The 23293-nt window shown below is 38.1% G+C and overlaps 1 protein-coding gene across 1 annotated transcript in view; it reads right to left on the reverse strand.

Annotated features, from left to right (window-relative positions):
- NLRP14 (NLR family pyrin domain containing 14) overlaps positions 1-23293 on the reverse strand; it is a 64453-nt gene that overhangs the window by 18699 nt on the left and 22461 nt on the right. The window contains 6 exon segments of the mRNA XM_082341698.1: positions 9773-9943; positions 11945-12115; positions 13605-13775; positions 14198-14361; positions 14363-14372; positions 21602-21769. Coding sequence (XP_082197824.1) covers positions 9773-9943; positions 11945-12115; positions 13605-13775; positions 14198-14361; positions 14363-14372; positions 21602-21769 — 855 coding nt within the window.

The raw sequence follows: 23293 nt of genomic DNA on the forward strand, positions 1-23293 counted from the left end.
CAGACATTTTACAGGTAAGTGACTAAACTATATCTGACAGACATCACATGCAGTATGTCTGGGCATGGAGTATCTAAAGCTAACAGCCCTGGGCCTTGTCACTCCGAGGTCTTTATTTTACTTTGTTAAAGAACATCAGGTTCTTCAAATCAGAAACACTGCCACCAGGAACCATCTTCTTCCTCATGATCATTACTGTCCTGCTTAATGACTAGGCATGGATTGCTACTCCCCAAAGCTTCCAGCAGCTTCCGGGCTTCCTCATCAAATGCCTCTTTGCACAACCTAAGAAGACAAGGGAACACCTCTTCTTGCCACAAAAACACCTCTCAATTTTCCCACAGCCCTTTACTTTCTCTGGAGAATTATTTTCAGGGGGGAAAAAAAACCTGTCAGTAGAGAGAGAATATTAACATGGCTGGGTAGTGGGAAAGGAAACAGGGATACACTGAGGGAAATACAGCAGTTGAAGGAAAATGGAGTATAAAAGAGAAAGAGAAAATAGATTACATTTTAAAGGATCTGCCAAGAGCCTTTTCCTATTCAAGCAAAGTACTTCGACTCATCATGATTATGAAAACAGCCAACATATATGTTTGTTGTTTTTGTTTTTGTTTTGGGGGGGTTTTTTTTTGGCCGTGCTGCGTGGCTTGCGGGATCGAACCCGGGTCCCCTGCAGTAGAAGCACAGAGTCCTAACCACTGGACCACCAGGGAATTTCTGCACCATGCCCCCTTTTTTTTTAATTGTTTATTATATGCTAGCCACTGTTCTAAATACTGCCTATATGGACTCAGGTGATCCATTCTCACAATAATGCTATGGGTATATATTATCATTCCACCCATTTTACAGATATGGAAACCAAAACACAGAGAGACTGGAGACTAGTGCAAATTCAAATATCTAGTAAGTGGCAGGGCCAGAGTTCAAACTCTCATAATCTGGCTCTAGAGTTCTTGGCTCTTTACTATGCTACAGTACATCTCTTGAAATTCAGTGTTCTATGGGAGAAAAACAAATAAAGGCCTGGAAAACACCCAAGGATCCACAATCAGGTTGATGCTGAGTCTTGCCATTAACAAGCGGCTCCCCAAATGCCTCATTCCAGGAAACTTTTCTGCTGAGAAGCCAATGAAGACTTACCCTAGAACCTGTAGTTTACATTCAGGAGACCTCAAGACTTCACATAACTTCATAATTCCTTCACACTCTAAGTTATTCAGGGTCAGGCTTATTTTTATCAGTTTTTGGTCGCTGCTAAGAGTAGAGGAGAGATCCTGACAACAGAGAGAGGTCAAACCACAGTGTTCCAGCCTGCAGGGAAGAGAGACTAAAGATAAAATGAACATTATCCCATGACAGAGAGCATGCACACAAGAGATCTGTGAGCTGGGAGTGTGGGATAACTCAAGAAGCTTAAAAAATGAGCACAAATAGGGTAAAGTCAAGGAATATAAGTATGATATTCATTATTTCTAGATATTTATGGGTTGAACATATCCCTTCCTATATCATGAATTATAAATTCATAATTATGGTCCAGGGAATAAATAAGATGTGGAAGCACACTAAGGAAAACTATGAAGCAACTGAATCCTTGGATAGGATTAAAAATGTAGCAACATAAGTAGATTTTAGAAATATGGTATTGTGTGTTAAAAGGCAAGATATACAATAAGACATGGAAACAACCTAAATGTCCATCAACAGAGGAATGGATAAAGAAGATGTGGTACATATATACAATGGAATATTATTCGGCCATAAAAAAGAATGAAATAATGCCATTTGCAGCAACATGGTTGGACCTAGAGATTATCATACTAAGTGAAGTAAGCCAGAAAGAGAAAGACAAATACCATATGATATCACTTATATGTGGAATCTAAAATATGACACAAATGAACTTATCTACAAAACAGAAACAGACTCACAGACATGGAGAACAGTCTTTGGTTGCCAAGGGGGAGGGGAGGTGGGGGACGGTTGGATTGGGAGTTTGGGACTAGCAGGTGCAAACTATTATATATAGAATGGATAAACAACAAGGTCCTACTGTATAGCACAGGGAACTATATTCAATATCCTGTGATAAACCACAATGAAAAATAATATGAAAAAGAAATATTTTTAATATATTTTTTAAAATGTCCTGTGTATTTTAAAGAAATTAAGGGAAAAAAAGGTAAGGTATATAAATGGCACCATGCCATTTATGCAAAAAATTCATACATCTAAAAATAACATTGCATCTTTTATAAGGTACATATAGTTCTATGGCATATTTCAAACACATTAGGTAAGTTGCCTATAGGTGAGAAGGGGACATGGTTAATGGATATAAATTAACCAACTACTCAACCAACCAATAGTTGGTAGAAGGCCCTTGCATAAACCAAAAACAATATAATACCATGAACTGGATCCATGGAACAGAATAGAGAGTCCAGAAATAAACCCACACACCTACAGTCAATTAATCTTCAACAAAGGGGGCAAGAATATAAAATGAGAAAAAGATGGTCTTTTCAGCAAGTGATGCTGGGAAAGTTGGACAGCTGTATGTAAATCAATGAAGTTAGAACATATCCTCACACCATGCACAAAGATAGACTCAAAATAGCTTAAAGACTTAAATATATAAAAGACACCATAAAACTCCTAGAAGAGATCATAGGCAAAACATTCTCTGACGTAAATCGTACCAATGTTTTCTTAGGTCAATCTCCCAAGGCAATAGAAATAAAAACAAAAATAAACAAATGGGATCTAATCAAACTTACCAGCTCTTGCACAGCAAAGGAAACCATAAAAAAATGAAAAGACAACCTATGGAATGGGAGAAAATATTTCCAAATGATGTAACCAACAAGGGCTTAATTTCCAAAATATACAAACAGCTCATACAACTCAACAACAAAAAAATAAACAACCCAATCGAAAAATGGGCAGAAGACCTAAATAGACATCTGTCCAAAGAAGACATATAGATGGCCAACAGGCACGTGAAAAGATGCTCATCATGGCTAATTATTAGAGAAATGCAAATCAAAACTACAGTGAGGTTCCACCTCATACTAGTCAGAATGGCCATCATTAGAAACTCTACAAATAACAAATGCTGAAGAGAGTGTGGAGAAAAGGGAAGCCTCCTACGCTGTTGGTTTAGGAGTGTAAATTGGTGAGCTACTATGGAAAACAGTAGAGAGGGTCCTCAGAAAACTAAAAATAGAATTACCATATGATCCAGCAATCCCATGCCTGGGCATATATCCAGACAAAACTATAATTCAAAAAGATACATGCACCCCTATTTTCACAGCAGCACTATTTACAATAGCCAAGACATGGAAGCAATCTAAATGTCCATCGACAGATGAATGGATAAAGAAGATGTGGTATATATACACAATGGAATACTACTCAGCCATAAAAGAGAATGAAATAATGCCATTTGAAGCAACACAGATGGACCTAGAGATTGTCATACTAAGTGAAGTAAGTCAGAAATATGATATCACTTATATGCAGAATCTAAAATATGGCACGAATTAACCTATCTACAAAATAGAAACAGACTCACAGACATAGAGAACAGACTTGTGGTTGCCAAGGGGGAGGGAGGGTAGGAGAGGGATGGACTGGGAGTTCTGGGTTAGTATATGCAAACTATTACATATAGAATGGATAAACAACAACGTCGTACTGTATAGCACAGGGAACTATATTCAGTATCCTGGGATAAATCATAATGGAAAAGAACACAAAAAGGAATGCATATATGTGTATAACTGAGTCACTTTGCTGTACTGCAGAAATTAATACAACACTGCAAATCAACTATATTTCAATAAAAAAAAAATTAAAAAAATATATACATAATACCATGAACTGATGAAGTATGTTAAACTCAACCTTTTGGACCTGATGATCCCCACTACCAACTAATTTTAATTTTCACCTTCTGTTTATCTAGCCATTCAACATTTGAGTGCCTATATAAGTGCTGAGTATATAAACATATTTTTCAGTTACTGCCCACATGGAATACACATTAATGTGGTGGAGCAACAATATCACTAATTATGACACAAGGTACATAAATATCACACAAAATAAACCTTAGGGTTAAAAGCATTATAAGACATAAAAGGTTATCAAGAATTCATCAGGGGGCTTCCCTGGTGGTGCAGTGGTTGAGAATCCGCCTGGCAATGCAGGGGACACGGGTTCGAGCCCTGGTCTGGGAAGATCCCACGTGCCGCGGAGCAGCTGGGCCCGTGAGCCACAATTGCTGAGCCTGCGCATCTGGAGCCTGTGCTCCGCAACAAGAGAGGCCGCGATAGTGAGAGGCCCGCGCACCGCGATGAAGAGTGGCCCGCGCTCGCCACAACTACAGAAAGCCCTCGCACAGAAACGAAGGCCCAACACAGCCATAAATAATAAATAAATAAATAAATTTATTAAAAAAAAAAAAGAATTCATCAGGAAACATAATCATTCTAAATTTGCAGTCGCTAATAAAAGTCTCAAAATATAGGAAATAAAAACTAACAGAACTACAAAGTGAAATACAGAAATCTCTAATTATAACAGAGATTTTAACATATTTTTCACAATAATCGAATTATCTGGAAAAAAAAATCACTAAAAATACCAGATGATTTCAACAACAGAATTAACAATCTTAACTGATACAAAATACTGCAACCCACAACTCTTCATATTCTTTTTAAGCACACTTTGGAACACATATAAAAACTGACTATATATGGGCCATGAAACAAATGTCAACAAATTTTTAAAAATTGAAATCATGCATAGTATGTTCTCAAACTACAGTGCTACAGATTAAATATAAAAAGATAATAAGAAACCCCTCTTATGTTTGAAAATTAAGGAGTAAACTTTAGAATAATCCATGGGTTGAAGAAAAAATCATAAGGGAAGTTAAATATTTTAGACTCAAAATAAGAAAACACTACAGATAATATCAAAACTTGTCTGGTGAAGTTAATGCAGTGATTTGAAGTAAAATCATAACCTGAAGCCTGTTGGAAAAGAAGGAAATATTTATGAGCTAAGCATCCAACTCAAGAATTTAGAAAAATAATGGTAAAATAAACAACAAAAGTAGAAGAAATAAAATAATAATTAATGAAACATGACTAGCTATCTAAACACTAGAGATGATTTAGAAATTAAGCAGATAATAATATAATAATACTAAACACTTGCCAGTAAGTTTTAAAATTCAGCTGAAATGGATAAAGTCACAGGAATAATATCACTTACCAAAAATTACTCAGTAAGAGAAAACCTACATAAATATATAATTATTTAAAAATTGAGTGAGAAGTCAAAAAACTCTCCACAAAAAGGGAACTCCAGATCATACGGCTTCACCAGAAATTTCTACAAAGTTCAAGGAAGAAATAAATTCAGTCCTACACAACCATATGCTAAAACCACACCCGACTGGCTAAAATTTTAAAAATTGAGTCTGACAAAGTTGACAAGAATAGAGTGCAACAGGAACTCTTACACACTGCCAGTGGTAGAATAAATTGGTACAATCCTTGAGGATTTTCCCCAAGATATAACAATTCCACTCAATTATTTACCCTAGATAAATGTGTACACGTCTCACAATTCATGTATTAAAATACTCATAGCAGCACTAATCATTAAAGAAAAAAAATGAAAACAACCCAAAAGTCCACCAACAATAGATGGTTCTATAGTAGAGGAGAACTAATAAACAGAAACCTCAATTAAATAGAGTTGGGAGACCAGAAGAGGGAGCTCTCACACCGTGCAAAGATAGCAGAGCCCAACTGGAAGGAGGACTTTGCTGGCAAGGACTTAGCCAGAGAAAAGCCATGGACTCTTAGTTTACTGTAGCCCTTCCAGCTTCCTTTTCCTCTCTATAAACGCATTCTGCTTTCCTTGCCACGTGGAGACTTGCACATGGCTCATCATGTTTACAGTCCCCAAATTACAATTCTCTGCTGATCCCGAATAAACCTATTTTTGCCAGAGAAATATCTGGCAGTCTATTTGTTTCAGGATAGCAACAGTTTATCATATGGTCATTCACTGGAATCTTTTACAGCAATAAAAATGAATAAAAACAGCCACATGAAACAACCAGGTGACTCTTACAATCATAACATTAAGCAAAAAGAAAATCATAACACAAAAGAATACATAAAGTATGATTCCCTGTATATAAAGTTCAAAATCAAGCAAACTTCAAGTATATTGTTTATGATTACATATATTATGGTTCACTGTAAAGGAAAACACATAAATTACTGCTGTAAAAGTCAAGATGATGTTTACTGCTTGAAGAGGAGAGAGGCTGTGATTTGGGAGGGATGATTGAGGGGAATTTAGTTTACTGGGAAAATTCAATTTCCTAATCTGAGTGTGATTATATACACGTTTGCTTTTTTAAAATATTAGTTTTATTTATTTTTCTGTATTTTATATTTTATAAAGAAAATGTTTAAAATATAATTTGGCAGAGCTTAAAAGTAACAGAAGAGAAAAATAAAAATTATAGAATGAAGGTCATATTAAAAGAAGCAAAAAGAAGTCACAACTGCTAAAAATACACTTAGGAATATGTAGAATGAGTTAGAAAAATCCAGCAAAAGAAGAATGAGTTTTAAAAGATTAAAGAAAATTACGGATAAGGAATACAGACAAAAGAGATCCAACATAAGCATGTTGAAAAAAAATTAGACAAATAGATAAGCAGAATCTAAAGATAGGAAACCCTACCAAAAAAAGAGCACACTCTTCAGACTTAAATGGCATATGAGAAAAAATATTGATAAAGAAAATTCAACACAAGACAAATTATTGGGCCAAAGAAGAAATTCTAAGGACATACAGGCCAAAAAAAAAAAAAAAATTCTTTTTAAACAGTAAGGATATTGAAGGGGAAGAATCAGCTGGTTTCAGACTTTTCTACAACTAGAGTCAATGCTAGCAGGGAACGGACTCTGCAGAACTCTGAGAGCATAACCAAAATACGATGAACACAACCAAGCTGCGACTCGAGTTCACAGAAAACTAAGACAGTTTCAGATATGCAAAAAATCTCTGGACCGGCCCCTCAAAATTAAATCAAAAAGATTACTGACTGTACCTCCCTCACCAACTCCTGGTCTACATTCCTTAGTGGGGCAGTTTGGTCACGAAATGTGGCTATCCCCTGAAATGGCTCATCTCTTTTTGGCCACCGCCTGGCTAATGATTAGGATGAAAGGGAGAGAAGGTTCTATAAAAAACTATTTTGAAGTTTCAGGATTGTACCCTGACCATTCCTCGGCATGATGCTTTTCTTTCCCTCACAGCAACTCCAGGCCACCCTGATTGGTACACCCTCCAGGTGGCAGGCCAGCCAAAAAGGGCCTTTGGGATTCAGACTTCATTCAGATCAGATACCTGGATTCTCTTTTGGATTGACAAGGCCCTAGGTCATGAGGACAGTGAGCATTTGGTTGAGTACAATGCTGGACAACTCCCCCTACAAGCCAAGATGTGGGATGTAATGGGTTTCTATAAATGTTGTAAAATTGCTTTTGTCCCTTTCCCACCTGATTCCTCTGGACTGAAGGCCTGGGGGCCAGTGGCAGATGATTAGAGAAAAAGTGAAGTTATAGACACTGGGATGGGACACACTGACTTCATGGCTGGGGGGAAGACTAGCAACACTAATACGTGGGGAAGGAACACCTTAGAACCTGGGAGGTTCAGGGAGTGGGGAGAACAACGAAGGCTCTCTTTTTCACCCTAGATCCAACACTACTGCCTGGCAAAATAATTATGTGGTCTGCTTGAGTCAAGCAGCAGCTGCGGCCGGCAACCTGACCCACTGCCCAGTTGTCATGCTGTCCACATGCTATGAGAACGGAAAATCTCACATAGACATGGCAGGCCCTGAGCTATTCTGTTGTGCTTGAGGCCATCAATGGCAGACCCCAAATGTGGACCGTCTCATGTGTATAGACACAGTATGACTTTGTTTCAGTCTGACTGATACAAATTCATAAAATTCTCTTGATGCTGGGAACAGCTGTGGGTTGTATCACATATTGCAAACAAAGCAGTTATAACTACTCAGTGGCACTGCCCACCTGATATAACCAAATCAAGGTAACGGTGACCCAAATCAAATATAACAACAAACCCCACACTGGAGCGACCTGTGCACCTTCAGGTTATGTGTTTGCATGTGGGGAAGTGTAGACCACTGAATGGCTCTTTAACGGGCAAGGGGTTGCTTTTGGCCCATCTTTTGCCTCCTTTATTTATTGCCAATGACACCAAGAGCAGCAGGTCATTCTAAATTCCCTTTCATGAGTTGTAATGGAGAATCAGACCCATTGTTCCTCCTGTTGTTATTCAGCTGCTGAGCCCAGGACCCTGGGGCATGGTTTAAATCAATACTGCAATTTGGCCTCATCCTGTGCTTGGAGTCCTGTTGATAGTGGCCTTAATTAAATGGCACATGAGACAAACTGAACAAATTTAGTCCCAGCTTCTGTTGGTCAGACTAATCAGAGTGGCCAGTGGAGTGGCTTATCCACGTGAAAATTCACCAGAAGCGAAGACTGTACTGTGTCGGAAAAGTGTTGGATATTTTGGGGAGACATTCTTCCACGGGTATTTCACTCTCCCACATGTTGTACTGACAAAAATGCAAGGCCCTGACAATACTTTACCTGGCTGTTTCCTAGGATGTGTGTGCAGTGAGCAACCTTGAGGGATGAAGAAATGTCTCCCTCCAGGACAAAGGGTAGGCTTGCTCACTGCTTGCTATAAAATGGTGAGTTCCCCAAACTCAATGTTCCTCTCCTGGAATGCAACCCACTGCACGTGGAGGCATCCATCCAAGTCTTCCACATCGACCCTGTGGGACCTGGGGCACTCAGGAAACTGACACAAACATGCCCAATGCTTACGGGGCTATACTCTGAGTAATGAAGTCCTCTGTCTCTGATAGGATTCTACATCTCCTGCCAGCATCCATTAAACAGTAATAGGCTAACTTATTAGGTTACAAGCAGAATAAAATTAAAATTCAGACCCCAAAGTTACATCATAATTGTGAAAAATACATATATAAATTGACAATGGAAACACAGAAAAGCAGTACTTTCTTGGAAGAGCCAGGAAGACGTATCATAGTGTCTAGGCTTCCCACATGTAGAGCAAAATTCTTGACCCAGAGGTCAATAATTCATGCTGTATAAGTAAAAATGTACTAGCCAATATCAATCAGTTCAAGATTTAAAAAGAAAATAAAAATCTAAACAATACATTATTGAACATAAAAAGTACTCAGAACATAGGACGAGATTTTATTAGATTGCAAGTTCCTTGAGACCATAGACAGCATTTTTCCAGATAGAAAATGATTAGTAAAACCTTTGATTTAATAAGAAAAATTAATTCAAGGACAGATGGAATATCTAAGGATGACAGAACACAAAAGACCTAAATTAAGTGCTATTTACTTAATACATACCCTGTCCAAAGTACTAAGGGGGACACAAAGAAATGTGAAATATGGCTTCTATACTAATAACATGTAATATACTGATCCGTATATATGAAATTCAGATTCTCATTTCTGAGAATAACTTACCTTCTAGCCCCATTTATTTTTCATCGTCTCTCCATATACTAAATTTTTTCTAGCTGTATAAGCCACCAAATAGGTATCATTTTCCTCAGGGAAAACTGAACTCACCCAAGCCTCTGAATATTGCAGTTTGGATGTCTCAAAGCCTCAAACAGAATTCTTACTCCATCATCCTGCAAGTCATTGTTCCCAAGGTCCAGGCTCTGCAGGTTTGGGTTGTTTAAAATAGCAGAAGCCAGATCCAGACAACATGCATTAATGAGAACACAGCCCATCAATCTGTGAGAAATAAAAAAGAGAAGTGAGATCTTCAGTTGTGAGGCTTTATTAGTTTATTCCTAGGAGAGACGCCCAGGTATTTGAGCCTTTTTTCTGAGCCTTTTCTATCTATAACCTAGGGTGCACATAGGAAGGTCTAACATTACTAGTAAAAACAGATGAGATTTCTTAATGAGCAGGAAAAAAGCCAGCAGGTAAAACTGCCTTCTCTCACAAATAGGTTGTTTTCTAGTAAGCTTCCCAAATCAAGTGTATAAACACTTATTTCTACCAATACCAAAAAAAAAAAAAAAAATGGATATAACTTTCCCAAGGAACTCACAGATCTCTATGCCTTCAGTTGCTAATATATTTTTGAAATAAAAATGCTGTCCAGGAATCTAAAAGTCATATTTCTGAAGAAGAAAGAAGCTTCATACAAAAAGGTATTTCCTTCAAGTCCTTTGTAGGGCATTCAAGAGCATTCACAATCTGGCCTTGTGTTCTCTTTCCATACTTTGTTCCCACCCTATTTTCCAACCATACACATCCATTTTTCCGCTAAATATATCACATCTATCTGCATTCCCCCTTTCTTCTCTCTTCTTTCCTTCTGCTTAGAATATCTGCACATAACAAAATCCTCTTTATCTTTCAAGACTAAAGTAATTCAGTTTCTTCTGTCCCATTCCTTGCTCCTTGGGACTTTTGCCATATCCTTTTAACAACATATGGAATCTATATATAGTTGGCTTTATATTTATTTCCCTGCCATCTGCACTTTGTGAGTTACCTTAGGACAAGAGCATAACCTCAGAGATAACCTTTAGCCCCCTCAGCATCTAGCTCATATTTGTTGTAAATATTGGTTGAGAGAATTGGCATCCTGCAGAGGCTATGAAAGTAGCTAAGGAAGCACAAATTTGTCTATGTGTTTACAGCAATGCTAAGGAGAAAAAGCAGGCTAAGCAAACATCTTGTGTGCATAGGTCACTTAGAAATTATATCTCTGTAGCTGAAATGAAGGCACTGGATTTATTTTTTTAATCTATTTTTTAAAATACACAGCATGATCTTTTATTTATTTATTTATTTATTTGGCTGCTCTGGGTCTCAGCTGCGGCATGCGGAATCTCCCATCTTTATTGCAGCATGCAGGATCTTTAGTTGCAGCATGTGGGATCTTTAGCGGCGACATGCAAACTCTTAGTTGCAGCATGCATGTGGGATCTAGTTCCCTGACCAGGGATTGAACCCGGGCCCCCTGCACTGGGAGCGTGGAGCCCTAGCCACTGGACTACCAGGGAAGTCCCAAGGCACTGGATTTAATGATAAACTCCATTAAGTAAAATGTCTTCTAGTTGAATAATAATCAAGGAAACCAGAGAATCACATTGTAACCCATATCACATACATTTTCCCAGAGGAAGTACAGGTGCTTATTGGATCCAAGAGTTCAATCACCTTAGTGTTTACAGATGTGACAATCAACTATTAAACTCATTTGAAAATTTGGTTATCATGAGTCAGTCCAGTCAGGCCAAACACTTCTGGGTATACCACTGATCATCAGTTTATCGTTCTAGAAAAACAATGTTGGGCTTAGACCCTTAATGACTCACCCAGGCTACTAGTCCCATGGGAGGCCCTAGTGGGAAAGTCAGATTTCTAAGCGACACTTCTATCTTGCTTCACTCGAGCCACAATATTTACCTAATGAAATATTAAACATCATGTAGCCATTAAAATAATCAGATAATTGTATGTAAGTACTTAAATGTGTTTCTGAAATACTATCATGTGAAAAGGAAACCTCAAAGTCATGTCTACATACTAATCACAATTACATATACACATATCATGCACATGTATGTCTACCCACTCCCAGAGCAAGGGAGAACATAATAGGAATAAAAATGGTTGCTATTTAAGAATGACTGGATTGTTGGATATTCCTTTCCGCATCTCCCCTGCCCTCACAGTACATAAAGCTACACAAAAGTAAGGTCACAGAACACCTACTCCAGGTCTTGGAGATTGCAGCTTGGATGCCGAAAGACATCACACAGGAACTTTACTCCATCATCTTGTAGGCAGTTTGACCCCAGATCCAGATGCGTCAGGCTCTTGTTGCGTAGGAGGGAGGTTGAGAAAGATTCACTGCTGAGTGAAGTAAAATGGCAACGCCTCAGCCTGTGGGAAGGACAATGTAAGGAAAGATGGAATCACTGCTCTACTGCCTAGAGATTTATATCTTTGAAGAGATTTCATGTTACAATCTCATATTTACTTGACAGCACTCCATGTCAGATGAAATGCCCTCTTCCCCCATTGCCTCTTTGGCTGTCTCACTTGGGATCCTTAGGTTTGCGCCAAATTGGGCTACAAACTGGATTCTTGTTCTTCAGAATTTTCCTTACTATAAATAATATGTTAACTTCCTTACACTGTACGTAAATATAGTATCCTACTGCAGAAGTAGCTCTACGGAGCACAGGAGCAGGCAAATGGAGTAGAATGAGAGTAATCATAATTAACTAAGGACTTCTCGTACATAATAAAAGTGGCATTTCCAATCAGAAGGGAAAAGATACATTATGCCATAAATGATTTGGGGACAATAGATCTAATATACAGGGGAAAGTAAGTTTAAGCCTTATGACAAAATAAATTTGGAATAATTTAAATTTAAATATTAAAAATTAAGTCATAAAGAATATGCAAAAGATGACATAAGTGGGGTTTTTTTTTAAAAAAAAAAGGTATTTCCAATTATGAAAAAACTCCTAGAAGTCATGAGGAGTCATAATTTGACTACACAAAAGTTGTAAACATCTATATCCTAAAAAATGACCATAAAGAAAGTTAGAAATACAGCAACATGCTAGGTAAGTTATTTACAATATATAAAAAATAATAGTAACAATGTATATGTGATATTAATACCATAACACATATAACAGAAAACATCCAGGAGAAAACTGAGCCTTATGAAGAGGCAATTCCTTGAATACTAGAGGCCAAAAACAGTCGAAAAGATGTTCAACATCAAATCATTTTTAAAGTTATTTTCAACTATCTAATTAATATTGATAAAGAAGCTTGTAGATACAAAGTGAAGATATATACACAATCTATCTGGAGGCAGTTTAACCATATCTGACAAAATAAAAAATTCTGACTCATCAATTCCATGTCTAGGAAGTTAACCTAACAGCAACGAACGGTATAATCACACCATGATCCAGCCATACCACATAATGCATTTAATGGTTTTTGTTTAATGGTATAGATATATATTTACCTGTTCAGAGCCCAGAATATAGAGTTGGATGGGTGGACTTTAGTCCTAAATCCATCATTTTCTTGTAAGCATTATGAAAGCTGCATAATCTTTCTAAGCCTCACATTCCTCACCTGTTCAGTGAGGCACTTAGAACTCAGGTGGCCAATCTGACACCAATAGGTACTTCTGTTCAGGTTAAACAAATTTTGCGCAGGGCCCAGCACAAAGTAAGGACAAAATAAATGGCAATTATTAATATCATCATCCTCATCATCTTCATTATCGTTAAAGATTCTAGGGAAAAAGCAAGGGATATATGTCCATAATATTTTCCCAGTTTCAATATATTTCAAAATATGTCTCATATTGGAAGGATGAAAACTAGCAGACACTCACACAAGGCTCTGTAGAGTGCACGGTGGATGTTTCAAGGCATCACTCATACGCTTTACTCCACTATCTCCCAAGACATTGTCCTCCAAGCGTAAATGTGTCAGCCTTTTATTGCTGGTGAGAGCCAAAGAGAGATCCTCACAACCAGCTACCGAGAGCCCACAGCTTTCTAAGCCGAAGGAGAAAGACAGATGGGGAGGGATCAGTCAATTCCCAAAGTGCATCCTTCTCTTCTCCTTCACAGGGAAGTTAGCTGGTACTCACAACCCCTACATCTCTACTATAGAAGCAACCTCATCAAACCTACTTAAATCATGAATTCCATTGGAGCTATGGACAGGGTATGATGAAACAAAACATAGGAGGAGAGAGGATAAGCCTAGAAAAGAATGAAAATAAGATGTCAATCATAAAGAAATGTCTACAAGTCAAGTGAAAGAGGAAGGGAGGTAGAAGAAGAAAAGAAGGAGGTATTGCAGGATTGATGAATGAGCCAATTAATGTCAGGACCCAAGCAGTTTCCCCATTCAGGTCATAATTAAGCTACACAAGACTGAACAAAATGACTCTATAGAAAATAAGACGGAAAGACTCACGATAATCTCTCTAGGTTACACTTTGGATGCATTAAGGCCTCACACAACAGCTTCATTCCGTCATCCAAGAGATTATTAGTTGATAGATTCAGAGATAACAGGCTTTGGCTTCTGACGAAAGCCTTAGAGATGTTTAGGCAACAAACCATAGTTAGGTCGCAGGATTGATTCCAAGCTGGAAAACAATACAGAAAAATAGAAACGACCACTCCTCAGAGAATAATTATAACCCCCACTCACCCAGCCAGAGGGTGTGGTTTCCCAGTCTTTGGGGTTTGTTCTGAAAATCCAGCTTTCCTACATAGAATGAGAATGATTTAACTAAAGCACAGGGCTCTGATAGAGAGTTAGGAAGGGGAGAGTAGGAAGCTTGTCTCTTCCATCCCCACCTCCCCAGTTCCCCCACAAAATATGTATGAAAGCATTTAAAAATATCTTTAAATTATAATCTTTTTTTAATCTGGGAGAAATTTCCTTTAACTACAACTTGGAAGAAGGTGTACTGGAGGATGGCTGTATCCTTGCATTCTTTGACTTCTGAAACAGAATAGAGACGGGCAGGAAATCAGAGGCAAAGGCTGTGACAACCACAAAACTGTCTGCCAAGGGCTCATTTCTTCATGGGAGCCAACCTATGTTTTCTGAGGAACCCTGTCCTTAACAGTGAAAACAAGAAGTAAATCAGAAATAAAACAAAATGGTTTCTAAAAATAAAGTAAAAGAGGAAGGGAAACAGAAGAAGAAAATAAGAAGTGCATGTAGAGCCCCTATTTTTAGAGACTCATATTTAGGGATGACTTGGGCTTTGACTGTGGCTGGGACTAATATCAGCTATTTGTAAGAAGAGTCAGGCAGCAGCATTCCTGGAACTTGGAATTGTTCCACTTACTCCCACTAATCAAGGCCTTATCAACTTGAGTCCCTTGAGAATTGGTTCTCTACATCAAAATCAGGGTATAGAGAGGTAGGAACAGGAGAAACTCCCTCCTCAGTCCAGAATTAGACCTCAGTGGATGACCTAGAACATGGCTCAAGGCTGAAAACCTCACCTTGCTTTGAAAAGTTGTTATGGACTGAATTGTTCCCCAAATTTGTATGTTGAAGCCCTACCCCCAGCCCAATGTGACAGTATTTAGAGACAGGGCCTCTAAGGAGGTAATTAAGGTTAATGAGGTTGTAAGAGTGGACCCCTAATCCAATAGGACTGATGTCCTCATAAGGGGAGGAAGAGATACCAGGAGTGAGCACACACACAAAAAGGCCACGTGAGGGCACAATGAGAAGGCAGCCATCTACAAGCCAGGGAGAGAGGCCTCACCAGAAACCAACCCTGCCAACACCCTGATCTTGACTTTCCAGCTTCCAGAACTGTGAGAAATAAATTTATGTTGTTTAAGTCTGTGCTATTTTGGGTATTCTGTTATGGGAGCCTGAGCAGATTAATACAAAAGGGTATTATATCAGCAGCCAGGCAGGCAAGTAGGGAAACAAGGGAAATCTTATAAACTATGTTTGGATAGAGCTCTTCTAGACAGAAAAGAGACTCCAATATTATGGGACCTGTGGATAAATTATTAAAGCTTAACAGAAAGAAAACATTACACTAAGGGACAGAAAATAAGCACATGTATAAAAACCAGAAAACTAGGAAACAGAAGAAAGTGCTTAGAAAGGCTTCCTTTACATTTTAAATGTATAGGAAGATGCAGACTCTGTGAAACAAGAATACCACATCAGAAGTGGAGATCAGGGGAATTCCCTAGAGGTCAACTGGTTAGGACTCCATGCTTCCACCGCAAGGGGCACAGGTTCGATCCCTGGTTGGGGAATTAAGATCCCGCATACCTCATGGAGCAGCCAAAAAAAAAAAAAAAGTCAAAACAAAACAAAACAAAAAAACCAATAGAGAACTGAAATCTGAATTTGAAGCAATAAAGAGCAAAATCAATATAAATAAATATGCGAAACTCCCCAAGAAGGAAGGGGGAAAAGATTCAGAGGACAAAAAATAAGTAAGAGTTATATAGGAACAGAGCTACAACCAATGACTATTAGATGCTCTTAAAAAGAAGAGACAGAGACAGCACGTGCCAGAGAGTGAGCCCTGACGTCATTTTAAAAAACCAATTTAAAGAAATCATTTCTGAGGGGAAAAAAGAAAGGCTTCCCGCAGATCAAAAGTAATAAAATGTAAAAGTAATTTTAAAAAATCCTGAGAACACTAGTGAGAAAGTCTGGGAAGGTTGGAGGGAGCTAAGGGGTTGAAGTGTCAGGTTATCCTTAGACTTCTCTTTAGAACACTAGAAAAAAGTAATGTAACAAAGTCAAAGTGTGAAGAACAGAGTGGAGGCCTAAGACCAAGATATGTCATTCATCTGTGAAGGCAATCAAAGGACATAAAGGAAGTCATAAAATGTATCATTCACACACATTGCATGAAAACGTTAGTTTAAAATTGTACCAGCCAATCATGCAATGAATCAAAATTAAGATTTTATACAGTGGGAAAGGTGAGTTTAAGAAAACAAAACCAAAAACTAGCAGTATACATTGATTAAAAATTAAGTGTACAGAATTAAGTCTAAATAATTGTATTCATGTGTTGCCATGACAAAAAGTCAGAAAAGTTTTGAAAGAGTTCAAAGGGTAAAATATTTAGCCCTTGTAATCCTAGATTAAATAGACATACTGGAAGTTGTATGATCGAGGTATACTAAATGTATTGCCTTACATAAGGGTATTTTAAATGCTGTAATCCTTTTGAATTTGATCAAGATATATTTGGGGGGGGGGGGTGGGACCCTGAAGAGTAATAACTAAAAATCACCAATTAAAAACAGGCACTATAACTTGCAAATGTTCCAACATACCTGGACACAAAACAAAAATGAAACAAAATGTAGCTCATTTGTGAATCAAGAAATAGTAGTGGCACTGAAAACATTAAAAAATGCTTCTAACTGGAGATATAAACAGTACATGCCCCGGAGTCCCTTTGTTCATAATCTATTTTGCTCTTATCCTTTCCATATTATAAGTTTGAGTTTCTCAAACTCTCTTCTGTTCTTCGTGCCAATTAATAGAATTTCAGCTATGGACCTCCTAATGCTTTATGAATGAAATCTCAGCCTCATAAAAAGAAAATGTTCCCTCTTTCCCTTGCATCTGCAAAGAAAAGCAGATGGTATTACAAGTCAGAAAATATTTTGTAAGAACATTTTTGCTGTGTTTTATTGTTTTATCGTAACAAGGGAATCTTACAAGATATCTGGACCTTAGAAATTGTTGCTATGTCTTGTGAAAACAACCCTTAAGTGCTTTTAAGTCTGTAATTTTGATTGTCTTACATAAAAACGTGTCTCTCTTGCAATATTCAAATTGATATTTTGGAATTCCTAAATGTTACAAATATTGAAAGAATTTTGTTAAAGCAGAAAAAAAGATCATCACTACTCTCCTCTCACATGCATTAAGGTAATAAAAATATATATATAATTCTTCTTCTTCTAGAGTTTGAAGGTCCTGTCTCGTTTATATTAATATGTAACATCAACCACCAGTGACTCAATCAAAAGGGAAGCTGAGAGCTGAGCTCCAGCTTGTGGCTCCATACTTATGCCTAAATACGAACCAGCGAAACAGAGGAGATACATTAACTTACTTTTGGGTCCTATTGGAGAACCAGCCCTATAATCTCTTAATATTGCTACTAAAACGAGGCCCTGGGCTGAAAATTTCCAAAGCCCCTTCAAAGTAAGCACATTATAATTTTTATTTTTTTGTTGTTCTTATTGATTGATTTTATTGTTCTTATTATATTCAGAACAGCTGTCTGAATATATTTTTCTTTTCTAAAAATGCCTGCTGCTTAATTTTCAGGTTGTCCAAGAATTTCTTGTTGTTGAGTGTGAGATTATTTTTCTGATATGAACTAGACATTGAGATATGGCAGAATGGAGTTGTTGCTAAAGCAGTATGGTTGCAGAAGTTATGTGTTCCCCACGTATGGGCCGAATGCACCACAGGTGCCAGAGGAATGGTGCTCACAAGAGAAAGAGCTTTTACGTTAGTAAGACAGGCTTCATGGGCCTGTTCTAAAGCAAGGTAAATCATTAGATAAATTAATGTGGTCTAAAATTTGAGACCTAAAATGGCTATGGGACTTCTCCCTGATTTTACTAAAGTGAGAAATAAAAATGCACACGTTTTCTTAGATCACATAAGGCTTTGCATTTCTTTAACAGTAAGTCTAAACTAAAGAATTTCCTAAATCTCTTACAGTTCCCTTATAGGTCAAATAATCATTACTTATGTTAATATTTGTTTATTTTTTTTAAACATCTTTAATGGAGTATAATTGCTTTACAATGGTGTGTTAGTTTCTGCTTTATAATTATGTTAATATTTAAAAGAATATAAATATAAATCTGGGTGTATAATTTAAATGAGTTAAATAAATAACATCTTTATAAATTAGGATCTTATAAATCTTGGCATGAGACAATATTACAAACACTATACTATCTGGGTCAAGCTTGAGATATAATACTGTTTTGCTAAATTCTTAGTTACTAACAGTGGCTATACTCTCTTTAATGTTAACTTGAATATATTTTCTAAACTTACTAATTGATTTTGGAACCTTGGAGTAATGTAATATTTTAAAAATTAGTAATTTGTGTTTATCTAAAGACATCTAAAGAAATTAAACTTCAAAGAGAGAAAATAAATTACATTCTTACAACATTCTGTTACCATTTCTTCTTCACACTATTCAAATTAAAATAGCAAAATCAATGTATTGTCTTATATCCCATATTACTTATGTTTAAAAAGTTAGGGCTTAAACATTTAAACCAGGGGTCCCCAACCCCTGGGCCATGGACTGCTACTGGTTCGTGGCCTGTTACGAACCGGGATGCAGAGCAGGAGGTGAGCGGCGGGTGCGCGAGCGAGCGAAGCTTCCTCTGTATTTACAGCCACTCCCGATCGCTCGCATTACCGCCTGAGCTCCGCCTCCTGTCAGATCAGCGGCTGCATTAGATCCTCATGGGAGCGCGAACCCTACTGTGAACTGCGCATGCGAGGGATCTAGGTTGCAAGCTCCTTATGCGAATCTAATGCCTGATGATCTGAGGTGGAGCTGAGGCGGTGATGCTGGCACTGGGGAGCGGCTGCAAATACAGATTATCATTAGCAGAGAGGTTTGACTTCACGGAGACCATAATAAACCAATTGCTTGCCGACTCATATCAAAACCCTATCAGTGAGTGGCAAGTGAAAACAAGCTCAGGGCTCCCACTGATTTTGCATTCTGATTATCTGGTGAGTTGTATAATTATTTCATTATATATTACAATGTAATAATAATAGAAATAAAGTGCACAATAAATGTCCTGCAGTTGAATCATCCCGAAACCATCCCCCACCCACTGGTCCATGGAAAAATTGTCTTCCACGAAACCGGTCCCTGGTGCCAGAAAGGTTGGGTTTAAATGATATCTCATTTAAACCTTGTTTAGGATGATTATGAAGCTGTGGATACATACATATCAAGGTTTATTAAAGTTGATGAATGAAAGAGATTTTTGTAAGAGAGAAGAGAGGATTGGTAGTTTAGTTTTCAAGTCAAGTCTCTGCCTGCTGTATCACCTGTGCAGGTGGCAGAACTTCTAGTTTCAAAGTATATACTCTCACTTTTTCAAAGCCTGTGCATATTTATCATGACTCATTATGCTTTGAGCACTTAATGATTGTAAACAATTGTAATAAGCTGCAAGGGCTCCTGACTCCTGGAAAAACAAACATTTCTACTGGACCACATGCTCTCTACCTGTTATAAAGTATTTTATTCTAGTTAATAATAGAGCCAAGGTTGTGGATATTTGTCATTCTCTAGTACCCTCCTCTTATCTTTGGCAACTAATCAGTTTCTTCTGGCAGCTATTTTAGATGCTCCCTTTCCAGAATGTTAGTCCTCTAACTCAAAACCTTTGAAGATCTAAGAGGTGTTTTGCATTTATACCATTTTGGCATTCTTCAGGTAGCTGTTTGGTGAAACAGCAAACAACAATTGCTCCCTCACCTTGTTTATAACCTGCAATGGCAGAACATACGCAAACTAAGACAGGATTCTGGGCACAATTAGGCATTGATAGCATGCCCAGGATTTTTCCCCCTATGTGCTCAACATATTTTAAGGGCTACCCTATTATCAGGCCTACAATGTGGAGGAAGTTATCAAAAAGAAGGTCTTGTTTCAGATTTTACTTGTTTTTTTCACACATAGAATATGATTTGCTTCCCACAGATACAGAACTACCTTGGCCCTTCATGCATCAGGGTTCAGTCTCATCCCCCTGAACTGAGTCTAGGGATTACAAAAACTTCTGAGGTAAAACTTACAGTAATGGGGCTTCCCTGGTGGCGCAGTGGTTGAGAATCTGCCTGCCAATGCAGGGGACACGGGTTCGAGCCCTGGTCTGGGAAGATCCCACATGCCACGGAGCAGCTGGGCCCGTGAGCCACAGCTGCTGAGCCTGCGCGTCTGGAGCCTGTGCCCCGCAACGGGAGGGGCCGAGATAGTGAAAGGCCCGCGCACCGCGATGAAGAGCGGTCCCCACACGGCGATGAAGAGTGGCCCCCACTTGCCGCAACTAGAGAAAGCCCTCGCACGAACCGAAGACCCAGCACAGCCAAAAAAAAAAAAAAAAAAAAAAAAAACTTACAGTAATGATTTTTTTGGTTTTCTTTTTTTGGTTGTTTTTATTTTGTCATAAACTGATTTAAATTCCTTTCATTGGAAAATAAGATCTTTCTTGAAACCCATCACACAATGTGGAGACGAAGTATGATTGCTAATCTTCTCAGTTTTGTAGAGAAAAAGAATCAGGACCATCAATAGTGTGTGACAGCGAGAAAGCAACCACAGCTGCACTGTTCTTCCTCAACTTTCTGTACTAGTCACTGAGTTGTAATTATAAGGTGATGGGGACTCATTATCAAAAATTAGGTAAAACTGAGTCTGCCTCAGCACTGCCCCCAGGTACCATTAGTGCATTCTTTTCTGTGAGAGTTCAAAGACAATGAATATCCTATTCCTGCATTTTAAATATGAAAAATTGATAAATTCTGGGTCCACTCCCATTTTTTTTCCCAGATTTAAGAGATGGAGACACAGAGAACTATACAATGAGGGGGTTTTCAGTGGGGTGATGGGAGGAGTTAGAAGTCCTATCAGAAAGAAATATGCCAGAATCTACTAATCCCTGCTATTCCATATCAGGAAAGTAGATTTAAGCTAGCCCTAAGAACAGCAAGTCCAGGCTGTGAGAATCTATTGGGACAGACAAAAGTCTCAATTATAAACACACACACGCACACATACAACAACTCATGACTTACCTCAGAGTCTGTAGTTTACAGTCTGGGTGTTTCAAGGCTTCACATAATGACTTTACTCCATTATCCCCAGTATCACTCCCTTTCAGGTCAAGATGCATCAGATTCTGATTGTGAATCAGAGAACTAGAGATACCCTGACAATCATCAGGGAAAGAAATAAATCTCAACCTTCAGAAGAAAAATACACAGGAGGGATTACAAGATCATCTCTGCTCCTGGTTACAACATCCCTTTCTTTTCAAGCCAAACTCTTAGATACTGTCTAAATATTCCTGCCATCTATTATCTTACACTGTATTTCTCATATTCCAGGTCAAGGTCAGAAATTCAAGCTTCAGGATGTTGCCTAGAAAAAAACTGGGTTACAACTTAGATGTCCATTATATCCTGACAACGGATACTCTCAACTTTTTTTTGACCTTGAAGGAAAAGAAGGTGTAACATCAGGAGAAGCAGAAGAGAAGTTTTTGAACTCTTAGTCCCAGGAATGATGACCAAATATTATTTGGGCTATTCCAAATACTGCAATTACAACATTAATTCACAATATTAATCCTGTAACCCAACATGAGTTCACAGTTAATATCAAAACTATTTGACGTATCACTAGCAAAACACTTTGTTGCAAAATATTCCCTGTCGTCTAGTGGGCTTTGCTAGGCATACAGGACAGCTCAGAATATGAAGTGAGTTAAATCTGCCAATTTTTCTTTCTATTTTCCATCTCCTAACTTAGTCACTGTGAGTTATAGCTGAGTCTCCTCTATCGTCTCTGAGGGCCCCAAATGCCCAATGTGGTCGTACTGCTCACTAACTCTTCAAAAACCTCCCTCTGTGATATTACCTCCCCTCACTTTTGCAGATCACTCACCCTTCACCCTCACCCCCCATCTAGCCAAGCACATCAAGAAAATAAAGCTTTTACCCATTTAGAGTGCTAGCCATCATCATCTAGTAAAGGTGCCTAATGCACTCACTAAATATAAATTGAAATTACAATCTCCTTGTTAAGGAAAAGGGACTTGAGTAAGTAAGGCTATATTAATGTGAGAAAGACTGAGAGCTGCATTCATGGTGTCATCCCCCAGAGACCCTTACATTATAAAAGAGGAAGCCATTTAACTTCAAAGAAGGCATTAGCTATTGTTAACATTGGGGTTGGTGGCATCCAGTGAAGGGACACTGTGAGGGGGATGAATGGGGATTAGTGAAAAGGACTGGAACTCCTTCATCATCACGTATGTGCAACTGTCTACCACATCTATATGCAGGACCAGACCTCATCTAGTTACTTGAAATCTAAGGTCAGATCTCACTAAAAGCAATAAGATTATAAGGGAAATATTTAGGGGGACAGCAAAGGTCATAGCATCCCAGCCTACAATTCCTGCTCCCACAGTTCAGAGAGAAATGAAATGCATGTTCTTATAAAAGGAATACAACTGTATGTAATGGCAATGAGACAACCTGGGTAAAGCTGGAAAACCAAGGACTTATAATCAGATGTGTGACCTCAGTCAAGTTATGTACACTCTTGGTACCTCGGCTTTTTATAAGTAAAATGGAAATAATAGCATCTATGTAGGATTGTTGGCAGACTAAATGAGCTAGGACTTAGAAGGCTGTCAGGTATGTGTTAAGCAAATTTAGCTATTATTTGATATGTGCTTGAATCAATAACTGTACACTTAC

This window comes from Balaenoptera borealis (assembly GCF_965194805.1).
Source record: "Balaenoptera borealis genome assembly, chromosome: 11".
NCBI lineage: Eukaryota > Metazoa > Chordata > Mammalia > Artiodactyla > Balaenopteridae > Balaenoptera > Balaenoptera borealis.